Below are 18,014 nucleotides of genomic sequence, written 5' to 3'. Positions count from 1 at the left end.
TGCGTTAGCGCACATAAACTTATCCATGTGCTACGTAACTGTGTGAATAATTATCTACCCTACAAATTATATATATTATATATATATATATATTACTGTAAGAGTATTTCAGGAAATTTCTATTTGAATTTCATAGAATGAGTTTAAGTGGAGCGTAACTCATAAAAGGACGGCGTGAGATGAGTTCAGTTTATTTTCTAACTGCGAATTTGAGTGTGCACTTACTGTATTTCTACATTATATGCTTAAGTCATATACAGGGTGTTTCAAAACAATACCGACAACATTCGGAAAGTAATTCCTGACACCAAGATAAGACAAAAAGTATAAACCAACATGGGTGCATAAATGCTTCCTTTCTTAGTTATAGGCTGCCAAAAACATGAAGAAAATGAACTTTAAAGGTTCATAGCTCCAAAACTATGGGACCTAGTGTAGTCAGATTAAGACTTCACTTAGGAACTAGTATGTGCCCTTTCAAAATATCCATGTTTCAGAATCCTGCGGTACTTTCGCAACATTTTTTATAGAAATAGTTGATAAGTACTTCAAATCATATGCCCGTAGCTAAACTTTCTTTATAAATATTGTTGCGTGAGTACCTTTCTGGAGTGATTCTGAAACATGGATATTTGGATAGGGCACTGAAGTCTTGTCCCGACTACGGTAGGCCCCAGAGTTTTGGAGCAATGGACTTTTAAAGTTCATTTTCTGATGTTTTCGGCAGCCTATAACTTCGAAGGAATTATTTGTGCACCCAGGTTTGTCTATACTTTTGTCTTATGTTGGTGTCAGAAATCACTTCACAAACATTGTTAGTGTTGTTTTGAAACACCATATATATATATATATATATATATATATATATATATATATAAACATTGTGAGCTTACTTAGACCTTGTCATGAGCAACTTATACAGGATTATAAAATGCAACTAAAGTTGAAAAAGGATCAAAGATTCCATTGTTTCTTAAAAAGATAAAAAAAAACTATTTATTTTATGTTCAATATTCTCAATATTCTAGGTTCCAGCCACAGAATTAATATTGTCAATATAAATTACTTAATCAATCATTCTGAATGTACATTTTTTAAACTCAAGCAGTTCGTATTTATTAAGTTTTTTTTATTGGTTAATGATTATGTATTTCTTTATTCCCTTTATTCTCTTACTGATATTTAGAAAGTCAGAAACATATTATTAAACTATGTTTTTTGTTACTTAAGAAGAAATCTTCTATTACTTAGTTTGTTGACCCTCGGCTAACAACTGGATTATCTGTTGTTTGTCTCCCTCTGAAGGAGGATATCCTAGCTGTTCTAAGATATCAAAGCCTTTTACATATGCCGGTAGCATCTCCTCATCACCGTAAAGTTTAGAAATGCTTGATTTCATACTTTCAATGGCATCTTGAACTTCTGGAGGAATGCCAGGTACTTGAGCTACCTGTGTTAAGTATTCCTCGATTACGTCCTTCATATACTTATACTGTAATATGTTTACCTTAGATGGCACTGCTCGAGCCTCTGGACTTTGAGCCATGAAGTTCATAAGAGTTGCAAGCTTATTTGACAAATTACCATCTTGTAAATATTTGCTAAATATTGCGTTCAAGTTAATAGGTATGGTTTTGGTTGTGGTTACTCTGTCAATAGTGTATTGTTCTCCTCCTCCAGCAGGGATTTGTTCTACTCCAACAATTTTTCCGTTTCCTAATTCTTTCAGGTATTGCTCTAGTGGAACAGCCCTTCCGTCTTCTAGGAAAACATGTGTTCCGTTTGTTGGAAGCGCTATGTTTCCATACTGTATTTCTCCTGTACTACTTACATTACGTTGAGAAGTAACATTCCACGACCAACTACCACCACCAAATTCGCCGTTACCAGGTGGTTCTGTAAATATGGAAATTTCCGTATATGTAAATCTTGAAGTGCGCGTTTGGGTCTCAACAGTAGTCAAGCGTCCATCGTTTTCCATTTGTTGTATTAATTGATCAACTTCTCCTATGAAATATGGGGGAACATCCTGTATTCCGTTTTCAATTACATATTGTAGACCATCCCTATATACATATATCCAATGTTGCTGTGTATCATATAAGCGATCAAGGTTCGTTTCTAATATCTTAATATTTTCTTCATAATATGGTGTGAGATCAGAAATTTGACGAACTCTCTGTAACCAATCATATATCATGTCCCTTGCGTTTGTAAAATCTTCTTTATCCATCGATGTTAGTGTATGCTCTGCAGCAAAGTTGTTAACTATTTCCACTGCTTTGCTTGTCGCAGGATCCTGGTTAAATCTATACAGGAATGCATTATATACGACAGGTATATCATCGATCTCAATTCTTTCAGTTGTAGATGCTTGGTGTTGTTCATTATACGTAGCCACTATTATTTCTAATTCTTTGTACGCATCATTATCTAGAGGATATCCCATCGATAATAATAATTCAAAGCCTTCTTTGTAGACAGGTTGCCAATCCTCGTCATCTTGGTAGTATGACTCTATATAAATTTTCAAACTATTCAGAGCTTGCTGTACATCCTGAGGGATCTTCTGTATCTTTGATATTTCTTCTATCCAAGCCCTTAGAACTTCTTTAATTTTTATGTAGTCATTGGGATTTACATTATTTATGTGCACAAGAATATTGTTATCACTAGTCAGATATTTATATATTGGTATAAATATCTTACGACTTTCAGCATTGATTATAACTCTATAGAACATTGCTGTCCAATCAATCTTCACAACACCAGTGACATTGATGTTAATTGATGGCGAAGGAATAACTATAGTAAATATGTAATCTTTAACTTTATTCAAATGTGGTATATAATTTGGATCAACATTTGGTTCCGTAAGGAGAAAATCAATAAGACTATCGAGAATTATTTTAGGTTCTTTGCTACTGGGCAACGGGAAATATCTAATAATCTCTTTTATTTCAATGCTGCTTATATATTCTATTACTTTTAGTATACTCTCCAAAGGTTCCTGATTATTGACTTGCTGAGCCTTGATTTCATTTAGAGCTTCAAGAGCAGCACTGATGACAAAGTCAATTTTGTCATCGGGAAGGCTTTCTCGACACACTTCTTTGCTGACGGTCATTGCGCGCAGACCAGTAGACTTAGGTTCTTTTGCTCGTTTGACAATTTTTGTGGGTTTACGAGCGGAGTGACTCTTTAATTTGAAATGTTCTAATACAGAATCCAAGTAGTCAATCTCATCAGGTGAAAGATCGTGTTTCATTAGACTGTTAAAAGCACCTTCTACTTCCTCTACGCTTGGTCTTGCTCGTGATGAAAAGCTTCGAAGAGTTGGACGTTCAAGGACAGAAGACTGTCCCAATAGATGTAGTTCCGGTTTTAGTAACGAGTTTGTTTGACATTTAAGGAAACATTGGGAGTCGTCTTCATCAGCAAGTACATGGCTATGTGTCTCGTTGAATATCCTAGCTACGGCCACATTTGGTCCGACAACTGGGAAACTGTCGACAAATTTTACTAATATGCAATATTGATCTTGTGTTACTAGATTTGGGGTTTCAACGAGGTATTTAAGGATTGCTATCAAAAGGGGACGCGGATTTTCATACTGGGCTAATGGAAATTGTTGTAAAATCACCGACCATTCGATTTGCAACTTTATAAGTACATTTTGGACCGATACAATCAACTTTGTGAGATCTTCTTGGAGTTTTAGTGACCTGTATGCGTCCAGAAGCTGGATTACTTCATATAACTGAGTTAATGTTGCTTTTAAATTGTTTTCTCTATAATACTTGAAATAAAGATGAGCTAGGGTTGCCTTTATAATATTGTTCAATGGAGTATTTTCTTCTTCCTTCTTCACTAATATTTCAAGCAAGTTTATAAGAGGCAAACGTGGGTCATTCGTATGTTGTTGGATGATGATGAGTTTCTCTGCACTACCTAGTTTAATTGTTCCACGAATAATATCGTTTTCTAAAGTTTTTATAGCTTGTTCTATATCGTCTGGATACTCCCGTGAAACAACTATACTGAACACTTGACGCAATGAAACCTCAATAGGAGGTTGTTTAACGACAATTGTTGTTGATACTGTTATAGGAGGAGTGTCAATGATAGTTCGTATGGAAAAGAAAAGATTCGATGTCGTAGCAGGCTGAGTTACATTTTGAATTCTTCCTAGCAAGTCTACTATAATAGAATGAACACTCTCGTGCGTTTCAACATCAATATTTACTACGTACTCCTTCAATACTCTCTGTACCCGTGGGTTAGTATGAAACTCTATGATTATATTAGTAATTGCAGACTCGATACCTAGTGAGTTGCCACCTCCAGGATATAACAAAGGGATTAAATAAGTAATTATTTGTGGAGAAAGGGTAATATGTTGTAATTTAATTGCTTTGAAAAGTAAATCAGCGATGTTAAATTGACTTTGGCACTCATATTGATATTGAGTTTTGACACTATTAATTAACGCAGAAATCCACTGTGATTTTAAAACATTGTCTGGAAGTGTTGGAAGATTTTCTGTGATGTATATTAATTTTCCTTGAAGTATTTCTTCTATTCTAAGTTCCTTTTTCAAAATAGCTAATTGAATACGTTTGATGTCGCAGAGGTAACTAACAGGAGCAGTTTCTTGTAAACGTTGAAGCAGAACAAGAAGAACCTCTTCGTTCGAGGTCTTCTGAGATGCTACCACAACACTTACAGCATCAACCACACTTATATATCCGCCTTGGATTCCATTTAGGATATTTCTAAGAGCATAGAGGTCGGGAGTACGAAGTTGTAGATTCGGAGAATTTAAGACGGTGGTCAAAAACTTTATAACATTTTGGCGAAATTGATAACCTGCTTGCAGTGTAACCTCCACCTCTCCTGGAAGCGGACGAGGTAACGTTTCAAAGATCTTAGTTTCTTCAAATGCACGCAAGGAAGGTCCTACGGGAATCACATCACAACATTCCTGCAAAGAGATATCCAACACAGACATTAGTATTGCTTCTTATCATGTTATACACCAAAATTGACAATAAAAAAATTCTAAACTGTTAGGTGTTTTTAACTAATTCTCACTATTGACTAATAGAAATCAGTAATTGTGCTATTTCAACACAGCGGAAAGAGACACCACAGGTACAGAAAAATACTATAAATATGCTTTAATATCTGTATGTTACATTAGATGAGAGAAAAGGACACAACTATTTATTGCCTTGAAAACGATTGCACCCCCGCCAAAAAGAGAGGGAAGTATAACCTTTCTGCTTTCATCTCAAGAAATCTGAAAGTCATCATTTGCTAGTGGAACCATGTGGAAAGCATGCTGTATCTGAAACAATTTGCAGAGTTTGGCTTAGATGATTGGCAAAGACAATAATGTTAACGCGAATAACACAGAGCGTCTGACAAAGTTTGAAGATGAGAAATTAGAAGCATTGCTGGAAGAAGATTCATCTCAGATGCTTAAAAAGTTGTCTAAAACACTAAATGTACTGAAACATCATATGCCACTGTCTGAAACACTATATGTCAACTGTTAGCAAACGTTTAATAGCAATAAGAATGACACAAAAAGTAGGAAACTGAGTACCGTATAAACTGAGAGAAAGGGGACGTTAACTATTTGTGAATTGCTGTTTCAAAGACAAAACGGAACCCGTTTTAATATCCAATTATGACTGGCAATGAAAAGTGTATTCGTTACAATAGGAAATCATGACCGTGTCCCAAAGAGTCATCAACATCAACGTAGGGGCGGATGAAGAACGGATTTGCTGTTTCAAAGACAAAACGGAACCCGTTTTAATATCCAATTATGACTGGCAATGAAAAGTGTATTCGTTACAATAGGAAATCATGACAGTGTCCCAGAGAGTCATCAACATCAACGTAGGGGCGGATGAAGAACGGACTTCTGGGGAGGGGGTTGTAATACTACTACTTAGAATTAATCTTTTCTACTTTAGAATTAATCTACTTTTAAGAGCTCCAAACTCTGGGATGGGTTTTATTTATATATAAAATAAGAAAGTTTCCTCTTCTGAGAGGGGGCGGTTGCCCCGATCGCTTTCCCCTGGATCCACCCCTGCATCAACGCAAGAACATGATATTCAAGAAAAGAAGATTGTGTTGTGCATTGGGTGGCATTAAGGTGGTGAAGTCTTAATTCTGAATGCTACCGAACACGATTATACATCAATTTGAATCGATCACTCAAAGGAAAACGCCCGCAATATTCCAAAAAGACACATTTGTCACACTTCAAACTTATTGTTCTTAGTGACAATGCCAGACCACATATTGTAACTCTAGTAATGGAAACGTTGAAGGTATTTCGATGCAATGTCTAACTCCATCCGTTCTATTTACAGACATCTCTTCTTCAGATTACTATTTGTTTCGGTCGATGCAGCATGGCATTTCTAAATAACACTTCAAATTTTTGAAGTTATCAACATAATGCCCCAATGGGTGAATCACTTCAAAAGATCCTGATTTTTTATTATTTTTAGTTGTAGAATTTATGTGTTACCCGAAAAGTGAGAAAAGATTTTAGCTTCTGAAGTACAATACTTACAATAAAATAAAATATAGTGTACAGTTCTTTTGAAATAAACATGAGTTTCTTTTGAAAAAAAAGAAGGAAAGAAAAAAGTAAGAGTTAAATCAAGCACTTATATATATATATATATCAAAGTTTTGACTAAACCGTAAGTAAATAATACTTTTATTGTCACCAGGGTTGGGTAATTACGTGTAAAAAAAAAGGTTTTGTACGTGACGCGTAAAATACACGTAAAAACGCGTAATTTACGTAAAATACGTTAAAAAAATAGAAACAGGTCTACAAATTAAAAGAAAATATTCTAACTGCTGAGCTTTAAAAAAGTTCTTCCTAAAATTGTATGGAATCTAGCTGGATTTTGCAAAACTTATTCTGTAAGCATAAACTGGGAATTTTGTATTGGCTTTGTAAAGTAGCATTGTATAATACGGTTTGCACTCGTGACTATTCAATACCCATTTCATCATGTTTCATGTTTTAAATCCTCTGTAATCGAAAAAAGTTTGATGCCAGAGAAGCCGTGGGAGAAACTATTGTGCAATACAACAACAATGGTAAGCCTTCGTGGTCTCCATTTGCGACGACTTTCTGCAATGTCTGAGAAAAGCATCACGAACAAGTAGAGGAGTTTCTGTTGGAAAACCTCGGCCCTTCAGGAATAACTAGCTACCAGCAACATCGGGAAAAATGTGGAAAATTAATTGAACTTATGAAGAAGGGAATTACAATCCCACGCATATTCTGGTATTTCGCTACTCGGCAACATAAGGAGTTGTCGAAATTTGCTATGAAGTTACTGAACATCCCAGCATCTTCAGCGCATATTGAAAGACTTTTCTTAAATTGGTCCTTTGTCCATAACGTCACAAGGAACAGGCTCACCTTCGAACGTTCGAAGAAACTACTTCAAATATATTACACCCTCAAATTACAAGACCACTCAAGTGATGAATATTAGTGTGATTAAGAGTATTGTGTTCGAATTGTACTAAACTATAATGGAAATGGCATGTAACATTTTTTTAGAATTAAAATAATGGCTAAGTTTTAAATGAAATGATATACTCAGTGTTATTGGAACCAAGTGAAATAATATATTTAGTATTCGAACTAGTGAGACGGTCCCTTTCCGCTCATGTATAATTGTTTATATTAGTATGAGATCGTTGGGATCTGAGGACCCAAAATGGCGCCCTTCGAGTTCGATCCAAAGCCACATCAAGTGTTCGTTTATAGTCCTCGCTGTGCGCGAATGTGCTGCCACCAAGTGAGAAAAGCTAGAATAAAAACAAACAAATATCAAGTATTTTTTTTAAGAAGAGAAAATTTAAAATTTCAAACTAGATTTATTCAAGTAAGTAGTTGTAATTTAAATATTTTTACTTTAATCGTAATTATTTTACCACATTTAATAGGTTAATAAGTATGTTAAATTTCCAACATCCTCCGGTATTTAAACCTACCAATTGAAAAATAAGGGGGGCGAAGTGAAGCTATCCTCGCCGGTAGGGGATAGCGCCCTTTTTTCCGCGTCATCATGAAGTGGTGAGAGCGTCTTAGCCAACTCAGGGAGAAATTTCTAACAAAATCCACTTAACCGCAGTGTAATATGTAAGTCAAACTTATTAGTGAAACCAAAACCGGTTGGTGGGAGAAAACCTGAAGGACAGCTATGGATTGAGTGTAATAATTCGATCAACTACGACAAAATTGACAACTCCCTCTTGCATGGTGAGGATGCACGTGCTTCACCCATAATGGATTAGTTTGCAGTGGATAAGGTTTGAACGTTAGTTTCCAGGATTACAAGGTAACATCAATGCTTTTTTTATTTATAATGCGGCTGGAGTAAATCTAGAAGATAAATTGTAAATCCGGAAGGGTCATGTGACTCGGAAGATTCCAGGCGTAGGGGAAGTGACTGCTGCCGTCTAAATTTAGTTTCGGACGAATTGGCTGATGTTTTATAAACCGTGACAAACCTTAAAAATTTGAACTAGGAACTAAATTATTGGTTTTCGAAAATTTATATATTTTTTATATATATATCAGATAAAAAGGGGGAGCAAAGATAAATTAATATATACGCCTGCTTATTGTAAATTGTTTCTACAATGATAAAAATAACATTATATGAGTTTCTTTAGAGTAATGGAATTTAGAAACATGATTGTTTAAAGTAAATCTTTCCGGTCAAGCATGGGTCCCCAGTCGCCTGGGTGATAGAATTCGTCCTTCCTCTCCCTTCATTTCCACTTCCACTTGTCTCGGTTGGAACTTCAAATATCAAAAATCTACGCTTAGCTTAGCACCTCTCCATATCAAATCTTCGTTCAAATCTCTTCCGTTTTGTGTGAATTTATTTCTTTGTTTGTTAGTTATAGTAGTTAGGTTAGTTTTAGTATTGTTAACTATTGTGTACCAAAATCTGAAATTGGCTCTGTTGTTTGTGGTTAATAGGACCCTTCTAGTAAACTTTAATTATGGAATTATAAACCGGGGGTAATGTTTAGAACGTTCACTGCTTTCTCTCTCTATCCTGCTGGCATGTTGTTAACATAAATGCTTGTGATAATGGAATTACCTGAAGCTTGTCCGCTCACCCTGTAACTTAAAGAAATATTTGGCAGATACGATCAGTAGTTAAAAATTTGTGCTACACAAAAGTGACACTAGAGAAGTTGCGATTTAATGAGCCATGGGCAAAGAAATAGTTAAATATATGAAGAAAGTGTGTATTTAGAGACGTGTTGCGCCTGAGATAGACAGGTTGCCCGCTCGAAGGCAGATAATATTTTATTTCTTCAGTGCGTTTATGTAGGCCCGGCCATTCTCTATCTCCACCGCTGCCACTTTCATAGGGTGTTCAGCCATTAGGAAAGCTGTTGGGTGAAAATAGTATTGAGTTTGTGAACCGAGTTAATAAGTATGCCGTAAACCTTTGTAATAGTTATTTTGTATTCCTGATGTATGGCAGCAGGCGAAAGAAATGTTACCACCCCCCCTTCCTTTCGAATGATGTAATAGTGTTTAAAAACAATTGTAAAATTTAATACTAAATTGTGACGAAATTGAGTTCAGGCAACGTAACAATTTTCTTTTTTTTTGGTCAACCCGATATAAACAGAACTTGTAATTTTGTACTATGTAATTCTAAATTTCCAAAATGCAAAAAAATGTACTTGCACTAAGAATCGGATTGACGAAACAGAGTTTATATTGTATGAAACTAAATATAACCTAAACTAATTTTTTTTTTGGAAACTTAAGAGGTGCATTAAAGTAAATGTTCTGTTCGCGTAGATATTGTCGTAAAGGTAGGTTTGGTGAAGACAAAATTTGGAATTAGGAGCATAATTTGGGACTAAATTTTCAAACCTAATTATACTTTTTTTTTTCTCCACTTGCAATGTGTTTCAGTCTTTTCCTCCCCGTGCGGGAAGGGGAGCTCTGTCATTGTAGTTTCACTTTTTTTTCTTTCTGTTCTAACAATAAATTTAGTTTGTACTGTCCGAAGTAGTCGTCATTGTGTTATGAGATCTGAATATCCCTTAGTTATAAGCTCGATTAACAATATTGGCAAGTGGTCTTCAAAACGAAAGAATTAAACTTTATGGATATTATCAACAGTTACAGTGCTTCTCGCAGTGGTCTCAACAGGAGAAAAGATCCTGATTCCAAGTATAGTTTAATTTTATTTTATATATATATATATTTTTTAAATCTTCCTTTCTTCATTATTGCAGATGTTATTTTATTTCTCTTTTATATTTTAACTTAAGTTTTTTTTCTTTTCTTCGTTGTGCAATATAATTTAAGTTACGGTTGGATAGCCTGGAGTACCTTCAGTACCCAGCAGAATATTCAACCTAGGCCAAATTCTGAGGAAAGGAAGAAAGCGAAATAAATCGTTACATTAAAAAGTGGCGACCCAGCCTTAGGATGTTTCTCTTGTCTGAGTACTGCTCGAGAAGTAACGTGTAATAATATTAATGGATAATTCAAATATTAGGTAGGTGAAGTGGAAGTGAAGTGGAGAGATGGTGGGCGAGTTTTGTTTTCCGGTGCTGGGACTGGAGGCTTGACTGGAAATATCTTATGAGTGTTTATATAAGCATATAGTGTTCTTGAAGTGAAAGTTTCAATGTCTTTTTGTTTTGTTTTATGCTAACTGTGTTTGTAAAGCGATTGTAAAATGGCGTCTCGTGGAAGTGGCTCTGATGGGGATAGCGTTTGTTCGGGTTCTCAGCAAAAAGAATATGCATGTTGTGATAATGCGCATCAAGTAGTCAGTAATGAAGGAGTAGAGAAAGTGAAAGCCGTGATGTGCGAGAGTTGCCTTCGCTGGTTTCATTTTGATTGTGTAGGTATGAAGAATACCTCTAGCATGTTTGCTTTAGTAAGCGCTGATTCCTACCGTTGGGTATGTGCAGGGTGCGAAGCAGCTAAGCTACCTCAGCCTAACAATGGCAATGACGAGGATCCCGAAAAGGGAAACAAGGAGTTTACACTTGATAACGGTATTTCTGACAATGCACCCATCGCGACCTCGTCACCTGTCTTACGAGACAATTGTACTGTGTCGTCTGTCTCGCGAGAAGACGGTCTTATGTTAATGATGGAAAAGCTGTTCAAGAAGATAGACGAAATTAGTTACGAGGTAGTTAGTAGTAAAAAGGAGGTGAGTAAAGTTAACCAGAAAATCGACGAAGGGTTCGAGAAATTTGGGACTCAAATTACTGAGGTGCAGTCTAAAATTGAACGAACTGCTATAACTGTGCAGCAATTATCCTCTAAGTTGGAGCAAGTAAAAATACAAGCTCATGAGGAATTGCAAGTAGCAAGCCAGAAATTAATGGATAATGTTGGGATAGTTAGCACGAAGGTCGAGAGTAATGAGTTACGAATTCGAACGCTTGAGCATAATATGAAGGGAACCTTGAGTAGGCTCGAATCTCAGGATACGCGTTTGCAACAATTACCTGAGAGGATAGAAGCGCAGAATACTGTTTTACAAGAAGTTAAAAGTAAGCAGGATGGAGTTGAGGGCGCAGTGGGCGAGCTGAAATCACAGAATTCCAAAACAAATGAAAGATTAGAGAAGTATCAAGGCGAAATAGGAAATGAAGTAACAGCATTGAAACAGCAATTAGAAAAGTTAGAATTAGCTTTGCATGAGGATAGTAAAAGTGACAAGTCTGTAGATCACGAAATTCCTAGAAAAAGAGCGCACGTGAACTTTGAAACCGGGTTTGCTCAAACAAGTAACCGGAATAGGAATATCCCAACTAACAATCCTTTTGTATACAACCTGTCGACTCCTCCTCTGTCGAGTGGTAATGATAGTTATCATTATATGGCAGGTAATTGGCAAAACAAGATTTTTGAGGGTACTAACTTAGGAAATTGTTTCGGATCTTCTTTTATGACAACCACCCCGAATTTGGAATCTCAATGGCAATGGCAAGGCCAAAAACCTGATGTTCATCCAGTAACTTCTAACCCATTTTTCTTTTCACCTAATAGTGGTTTCCAAAATTCTCCTAGTTTCTCATCGTCTATTATCAAACCTAAAGACCTTAAAGATTTTCCGGTTTTTAGTGGAGAGGTGACAGCAGGTGCAGGTCGATCTTTCTTGCGAAATTTACAACGATGTTTGGATATGTATAGATTGTCTGATGCCGAAAAACTTTTAATAGTGTCGAAATGTTTGATGCGGGGGGCCGAAGCGTGGCTGCAATCAGTGGCACGCGATATTAAAAGTTATGAAGATTTTGTAAAACTTTTTAAGAAACAGTATTGTTCTGCCAGTATGGAAAGGATCCATAAGAAAGCTTTGCAAGCTTTAAGATTCGATAGGTCGAAATTTTCTACACTGCTTGAGTTTGCTTGGTATATAGTCGAGGTCTATTTCAATATAACTGAAGTGCCAGACCAGTCCGAATTGATAGATATTTTATTGGGTTGCTTGCCGGCTGAGGATTCGCGGTTGTTCATGGTAAGCCCGTGTTCAGACATCGATGAATTGATGGCTAAGATTGCAGCACTGTCGGGTCACGCAAACGCGCACGCGTGTGATTTAAGACCTCCTGCGAGACGGTTTTCTGCCAAACAGGCTAAAGTCGTCAAAAATAAAATTCAACAAGTAGAAAGTGGGAGTCAAACTGATTTTCTTAGCTACTTCGACAGTCAACGTACTAACCGAGATAATTTAGGATACGGTAATGATAATAGAAATAATCGGAATGGTCAAAACGCGCAAAACAATCAAGGCTTTGGACCGTACCGAGGAAGGAATCGGAACTTCCGACGAAGGTGGCGTGGTAGTCGAAATGGAAATTCGAACTATAGGCATGAGTCATCAGAAAACACTTCCGTTCCAAGTAATGAGAGAAATAGTGATAACACAATTTTTACCAATAACTCGGGAAACATAAACGGAAATAGTACGACCCCAGACAGACGGGCTCCGGCAACGGAAAACTAGAAAGGCAGTCACTTTTGGAAATGGGGGAAGCTGGCTGCGGTAAGGATGAAGACCCCATTATAATTGACCAGACATTAGAAACTATTCCTAAAACTTTAATATCGTTGGATCCTAATGAAATTTCTCAGACTTTTGATGTTTATCAACAATCGGTTTGCTTCAATGTAAATTTTGTAGTAGAAGACGAAATATCAGAACCAATTAGTGAACATTATTTTTCATCGTCTCCGGTAGTAAGTGGTAATATTGGGGGTGTAACGTTAAATTGTACAATAGATAGTGGCTCAGATCTGAACCTGATGGACTGGGAGATATGGAGAAAACTTAAGCAGAAATTCCCATCTGCTAAGTTAAGACCATATTCAGGATTGACTTTGGGCGCCTTTGCCGGCAAGGAGAAATTTTCTGTGCAGGGTGTTCAAACTTTTAATTTAAACATTCAGAACCGGATTTTTGATGTGCCAATCTTTGTCATAAAATATTTAAGGACTGATTTAATTTTGGGTTGTCCCTTCTTGGACAAGTTCCAAGGAGTGATTGATAGATGTAGAAGAGAAGTTAGATTGAAGGATAATTCCGGGAAGGAAATTGTTATTGAAACCACAAACCCGAACATACTTTCGGTTTCTATTTCGATGGTTGAAATCGAAAATAGTCCTTTTCACAAGTCACTGGAAAAGATAGTTGCGGTAGTAAGCGAAACTTCTAATAGTATAGATCAATCTAAAGTGGGTTCATTGACAGATTCGGTTAGGTTGAAGAATAAAACTAGTTCGGTGACGGAATTTGAATCTAATCTCAGTGAAGATGAAATTCGAACTTATATTTCCTCTCGAGACGATCTAGACTCCTCTTCGAAACAACGCTTACAAGATTTACTTATTAAAAATAGAGATCTCTTTTCTGAGTATCCGCGAAGAGTTAGAACACCCCTGTGCAGGATCGAATTGACGGATGAGGTGCCTATTGTCGGTCCGTATTATCCTATTCCCCAGTCTATGCAGGCGGCATTTGAGGAAGAACTTCAAAAATGGGTTAAGTTAGGGATCGCCAAAGAACAACCTTCTCCTTACCGCAACCCGATCCATTGTGTAAAAAAAGCTTCTGGTGGCGTACGCCCAGTCCTTGATACGCGATATCTCAATAAAAAGGTAATTTCATCTAAAATACAGGTGGAGCCGATTGGGGACATTCTCAATCGTGTTGCCAAAGCATGCTATTTCAGTAATTTTGATTGCTCGTCAGGCTATTACGGAATAGGACTTCATCCTTCTTCGTATAACTGTACCAGCTTTGTTTACTTAGGCAGACAATATGTAATGACTGTTCTTCCGATGGGAATTAAAAGTGCTCCATCTATTTTTCAAAATGTAATGTATAGTTTTTTTCAAAATTTTACGAAATCGTACGTAACGGTCTATCTAGATGACGTTCTCGTCTCTAGCATCACTTTAGACCAACATTTTGAACATTTGGAACGTGTTTTTGAAATTTTTAGGTCGGCTAATTTCTCTTTGAATTTCAAGAAGTGTAGTTTCCTGCAGAAAGAAATCCACTTCTTAGGACATGTAATAAGTGGCCAGGAAGTTAAGACAGACCCGCGTCACAACGAACCGATAAGATGTTTTCCTATTCCAAAATCCAAGAAACAGGTCAGGCAATTTTTAGGTTTAATTGGTTGGAGACGCAAGTTCATAGCTAACTTCGCAGGACTAACAGCTCCATTTTTCGACCTTCTTAAAAAGGATAAGAAATTTCAGATGACATCCGAATTGCTAGAACTTTTCTTCAAATTAAGAGAAATCATTAGTCAACCTCCAGCTTTAGGCCAACCCGATTTTTCTCTTCCTTATCATATTTATTCGGATGCTTGTGCAGAGAATTTAGCGGGCTATTTGTGCCAATACCCTTCTCCGGAAGCAGACCCTGTGGTGATAGCTTATGCTAGTCGTCGTGTTCGACCACATGAATTATCTTTATCAATCTTTCAACTTGAACTCTTAGCCGTACTGTTCCTCTGCGAACATTTTTCTCAATATGTTCTGGGTCGAACTACGTATATTCATTGTGATAACGCTGCCGTTACGCACGCGTTTACAATGAAGAACTTGGATCCTCGTACCACCCGTATTTTATTGAAATTGCAACGTTTTGATTTAATTTTCGAACATTTATCCGGCCGGTCCAATCAAATTGCTGATATACTTAGCCGAAATCCTCCTGAGGTAACTAAGGAACAAGAGCTCCGGTATGTAAATTTTCTTACGGTACAGGATTCTTCAGCTCTAGACTTTAACGAAATTAAGGAAAAACAAAGTACCGACCCCCTTTGTGTTAAACTTCGGTCCTCTTTGGATAACGTTTCTAAATCTAATCATATTTTGGTTCATCACGATCTCCTTTATATCAAAAATCGTAAAACTAATCAGTGGCTGTTAGCTATCCCTCAGGAACTTACAACAAAAATCGTTGAGTTAGTTCATTCCAAGGGACATTTCGGAGTGAGGAAATGTTGGTCGTTTTGTCGGTCATTGTTTTACTGGAAAGGGGTAAAGCTTAGTATAAAACAATACATACGAAAATGTATAAAATGTGCAGAAACAAAATTCGCGAACCGCATTATTGCAAAGGATGATTGTAGCATAGAGGCAAGAATGCCACATGAGCGATTAGGATTGGACATCGTAGGGAAATTGCCAGGAAGTCATGGTTTCTATTATATTCTTTCAATAATAGACATTTATTCTCGGTACGTGTGTTTCTTTCCACTTAAAACGGCCCACGCTAAGGAGATAATAGCAGTGTTGGAAAGGAGATATTTCTATCTGTTCCCCTATCCCAGGGCTATTATCTCTGATCGTGGCCCACAGTTCCTTTCTAAGCTTTTTAAAGGATATTGTAATCGTAACAGTATTAAGCATGTTCTTACTTCCAGCTACACCCCGAATGCGAATGGCCTAGCGGAACGCAGCCATAAAGAACTTAATCGTATTATTAGACTGGAGTGTCAGGAGAGACAAACGCAATGGAGTCAGGTATTAAAGCTCGCGCAGGAACTTTTAAACTATTCCTTATGTAGTAGTATAAACTGTACGCCTGCTGAACTGTTCTTATCGTATTCAGCGGCGGAAGTCTTTAAGAAATCATTTCCGTGGCCCTCAAATTTAAATAATTTAAATATTGGAGATAAATATCTTGAAATTCACCCGGACGTGACCTCAAAAGTTGAAAAAAAAGGGTAAAGAAAACTGGGCGAGAGGTAATCCTGAAAGAGGGACATCTTGTGATGGTAAAAACCCATTACCTCTCATCTGCAGTTAAGCATGAAACGTATAAATTTATGAAATGCTATGTCGGCCCTTATGTGGTCCAGAAAATTCTGAAAAACAGCGCCATTCTTTATACGTTGAAAGGAGAAAGTATAGGAACCCAAAACTTTCAAAACCTAAAATTATTTGACTGTACCAAGGAGAAGAGATTAGAACTCCTCCGTGATTATCCTCACATCATACAAGACGAGGTTACGTAACGATTGGAAAGTAAAGGAAATAGAAACCAAGGACAGGCTATAAGATATGTAGTAAAAAAAAAACACAATGGTATGTGATTGTTTTATACTGTAATTTTGTAAGTGGTAGAAGATATTCCTTATGTTAAGATAGGTATAAATTCGTTGTCATGTCTCATTGTGTAATTTTTTTCCTTTCATTGTTAGTGTATTTTCATGTCATGTTGTCATATTGATTTTTTTTCCTTTTTTTTCCTTTTCTTTCTTCCATTAGTAGTGTATTTCCATTCCCGTGTACTTTTATTTTTTGTTTTTTGGTTAGGTATAGTCTTATGTCATATTACTCGTGTATGTGATGTTGATGTCTTGCAGATGATTTCATTGACTGAATCTTAGGTGTAATTTTATGTCGTGCGGGTTAATGTGAATTGTCGGTGGAACCTGAAGATTTTTTTTATATAGTTTAAGAAGTTTTTTTTTCTTTTTCTCTTAGCTAATATCCTTGTAGATATAGGTTAGGGTCAGGATGTCATTTTTTTTTCTTTTCATTGGTAAGGCTTGTTAAATGTTATGTCGTGTTTGTTTTGTACCTGACCTTCATTGACGATTTAGGTAAGAGTTAGCTTTGGTGTCGTGTGAACTCGAATTAAATAATTGGGAATCAAGATGGAAAAATAAATTATCTCGATCGAGATAACTTATTTTTCTTCGGTGGGCCCCGAAGATGAGACGGTCCCTTTCCGCTCATGTATAATTGTTTATATTAGTATGAGATCGTTGGGATCTGAGGACCCAAAATGGCGCCCTTCGAGTTCGATCCAAAGCCACATCAAGTGTTCGTTTATAGTCCTCGCTGTGCGCGAATGTGCTGCCACCAAGTGAGAAAAGCTAGAATAAAAACAAACAAATATCAAGTATTTTTTTTAAGAAGAGAAAATTTAAAATTTCAAACTAGATTTATTCAAGTAAGTAGTTGTAATTTAAATATTTTTACTTTAATCGTAATTATTTTACCACATTTAATAGGTTAATAAGTATGTTAAATTTCCAACATCCTCCGGTATTTAAACCTACCAATTGAAAAATAAGGGGGGCGAAGTGAAGCTATCCTCGCCGGTAGGGGATAGCGCCCTTTTTTCCGCGTCATCATGAAGTGGTGAGAGCGTCTTAGCCAACTCAGGGAGAAATTTCTGACAAAATCCACTTAACCGCAGTGTAATATGTAAGTCAAACTTATTAGTGAAACCAAAACCGGTTGGTGGGAGAAAACCTGAAGGACAGCTATGGATTGAGTGTAATAATTCGATCAACTACGACAAAATTGACAACTCCCTCTTGCATGGTGAGGATGCACGTGCTTCACCCATAATGGATTAGTTTGCAGTGGATAAGGTTTGAACGTTAGTTTCCAGGATTACAAGGTAACATCAATG

The 18,014-nt window shown here is 36.7% G+C and overlaps 1 protein-coding gene across 1 annotated transcript in view; it reads right to left on the bottom strand.

Moving 5' to 3' along the window:
- Window positions 1-957: 957 nt before the first annotated feature.
- The window catches only part of LOC145692858 (uncharacterized), a 38,914-nt gene continuing 21,857 nt past the window's right edge, over window positions 958-18,014 (bottom strand). The window contains exon 2 of the mRNA XM_081768382.1: window positions 958-4,984. Coding sequence (XP_081624508.1) covers window positions 1,244-4,984 — 3,741 coding nt within the window. The 3' untranslated portion in view covers window positions 958-1,243. The remainder of the gene's footprint in view (window positions 4,985-18,014) is intronic.

The sequence above is a fragment of the Thermobia domestica genome, chromosome 8 (assembly GCF_964235325.1).
Source record: "Thermobia domestica chromosome 8, izTheDome1.hap1.1, whole genome shotgun sequence".
In the NCBI taxonomy this organism is placed as follows: Eukaryota; Metazoa; Arthropoda; class Insecta; order Zygentoma; family Lepismatidae; genus Thermobia; species Thermobia domestica.
The sequence above is the reverse complement of the archived record's forward strand: the minus strand, read 5'-3'. Positions and strand labels throughout refer to the sequence as shown.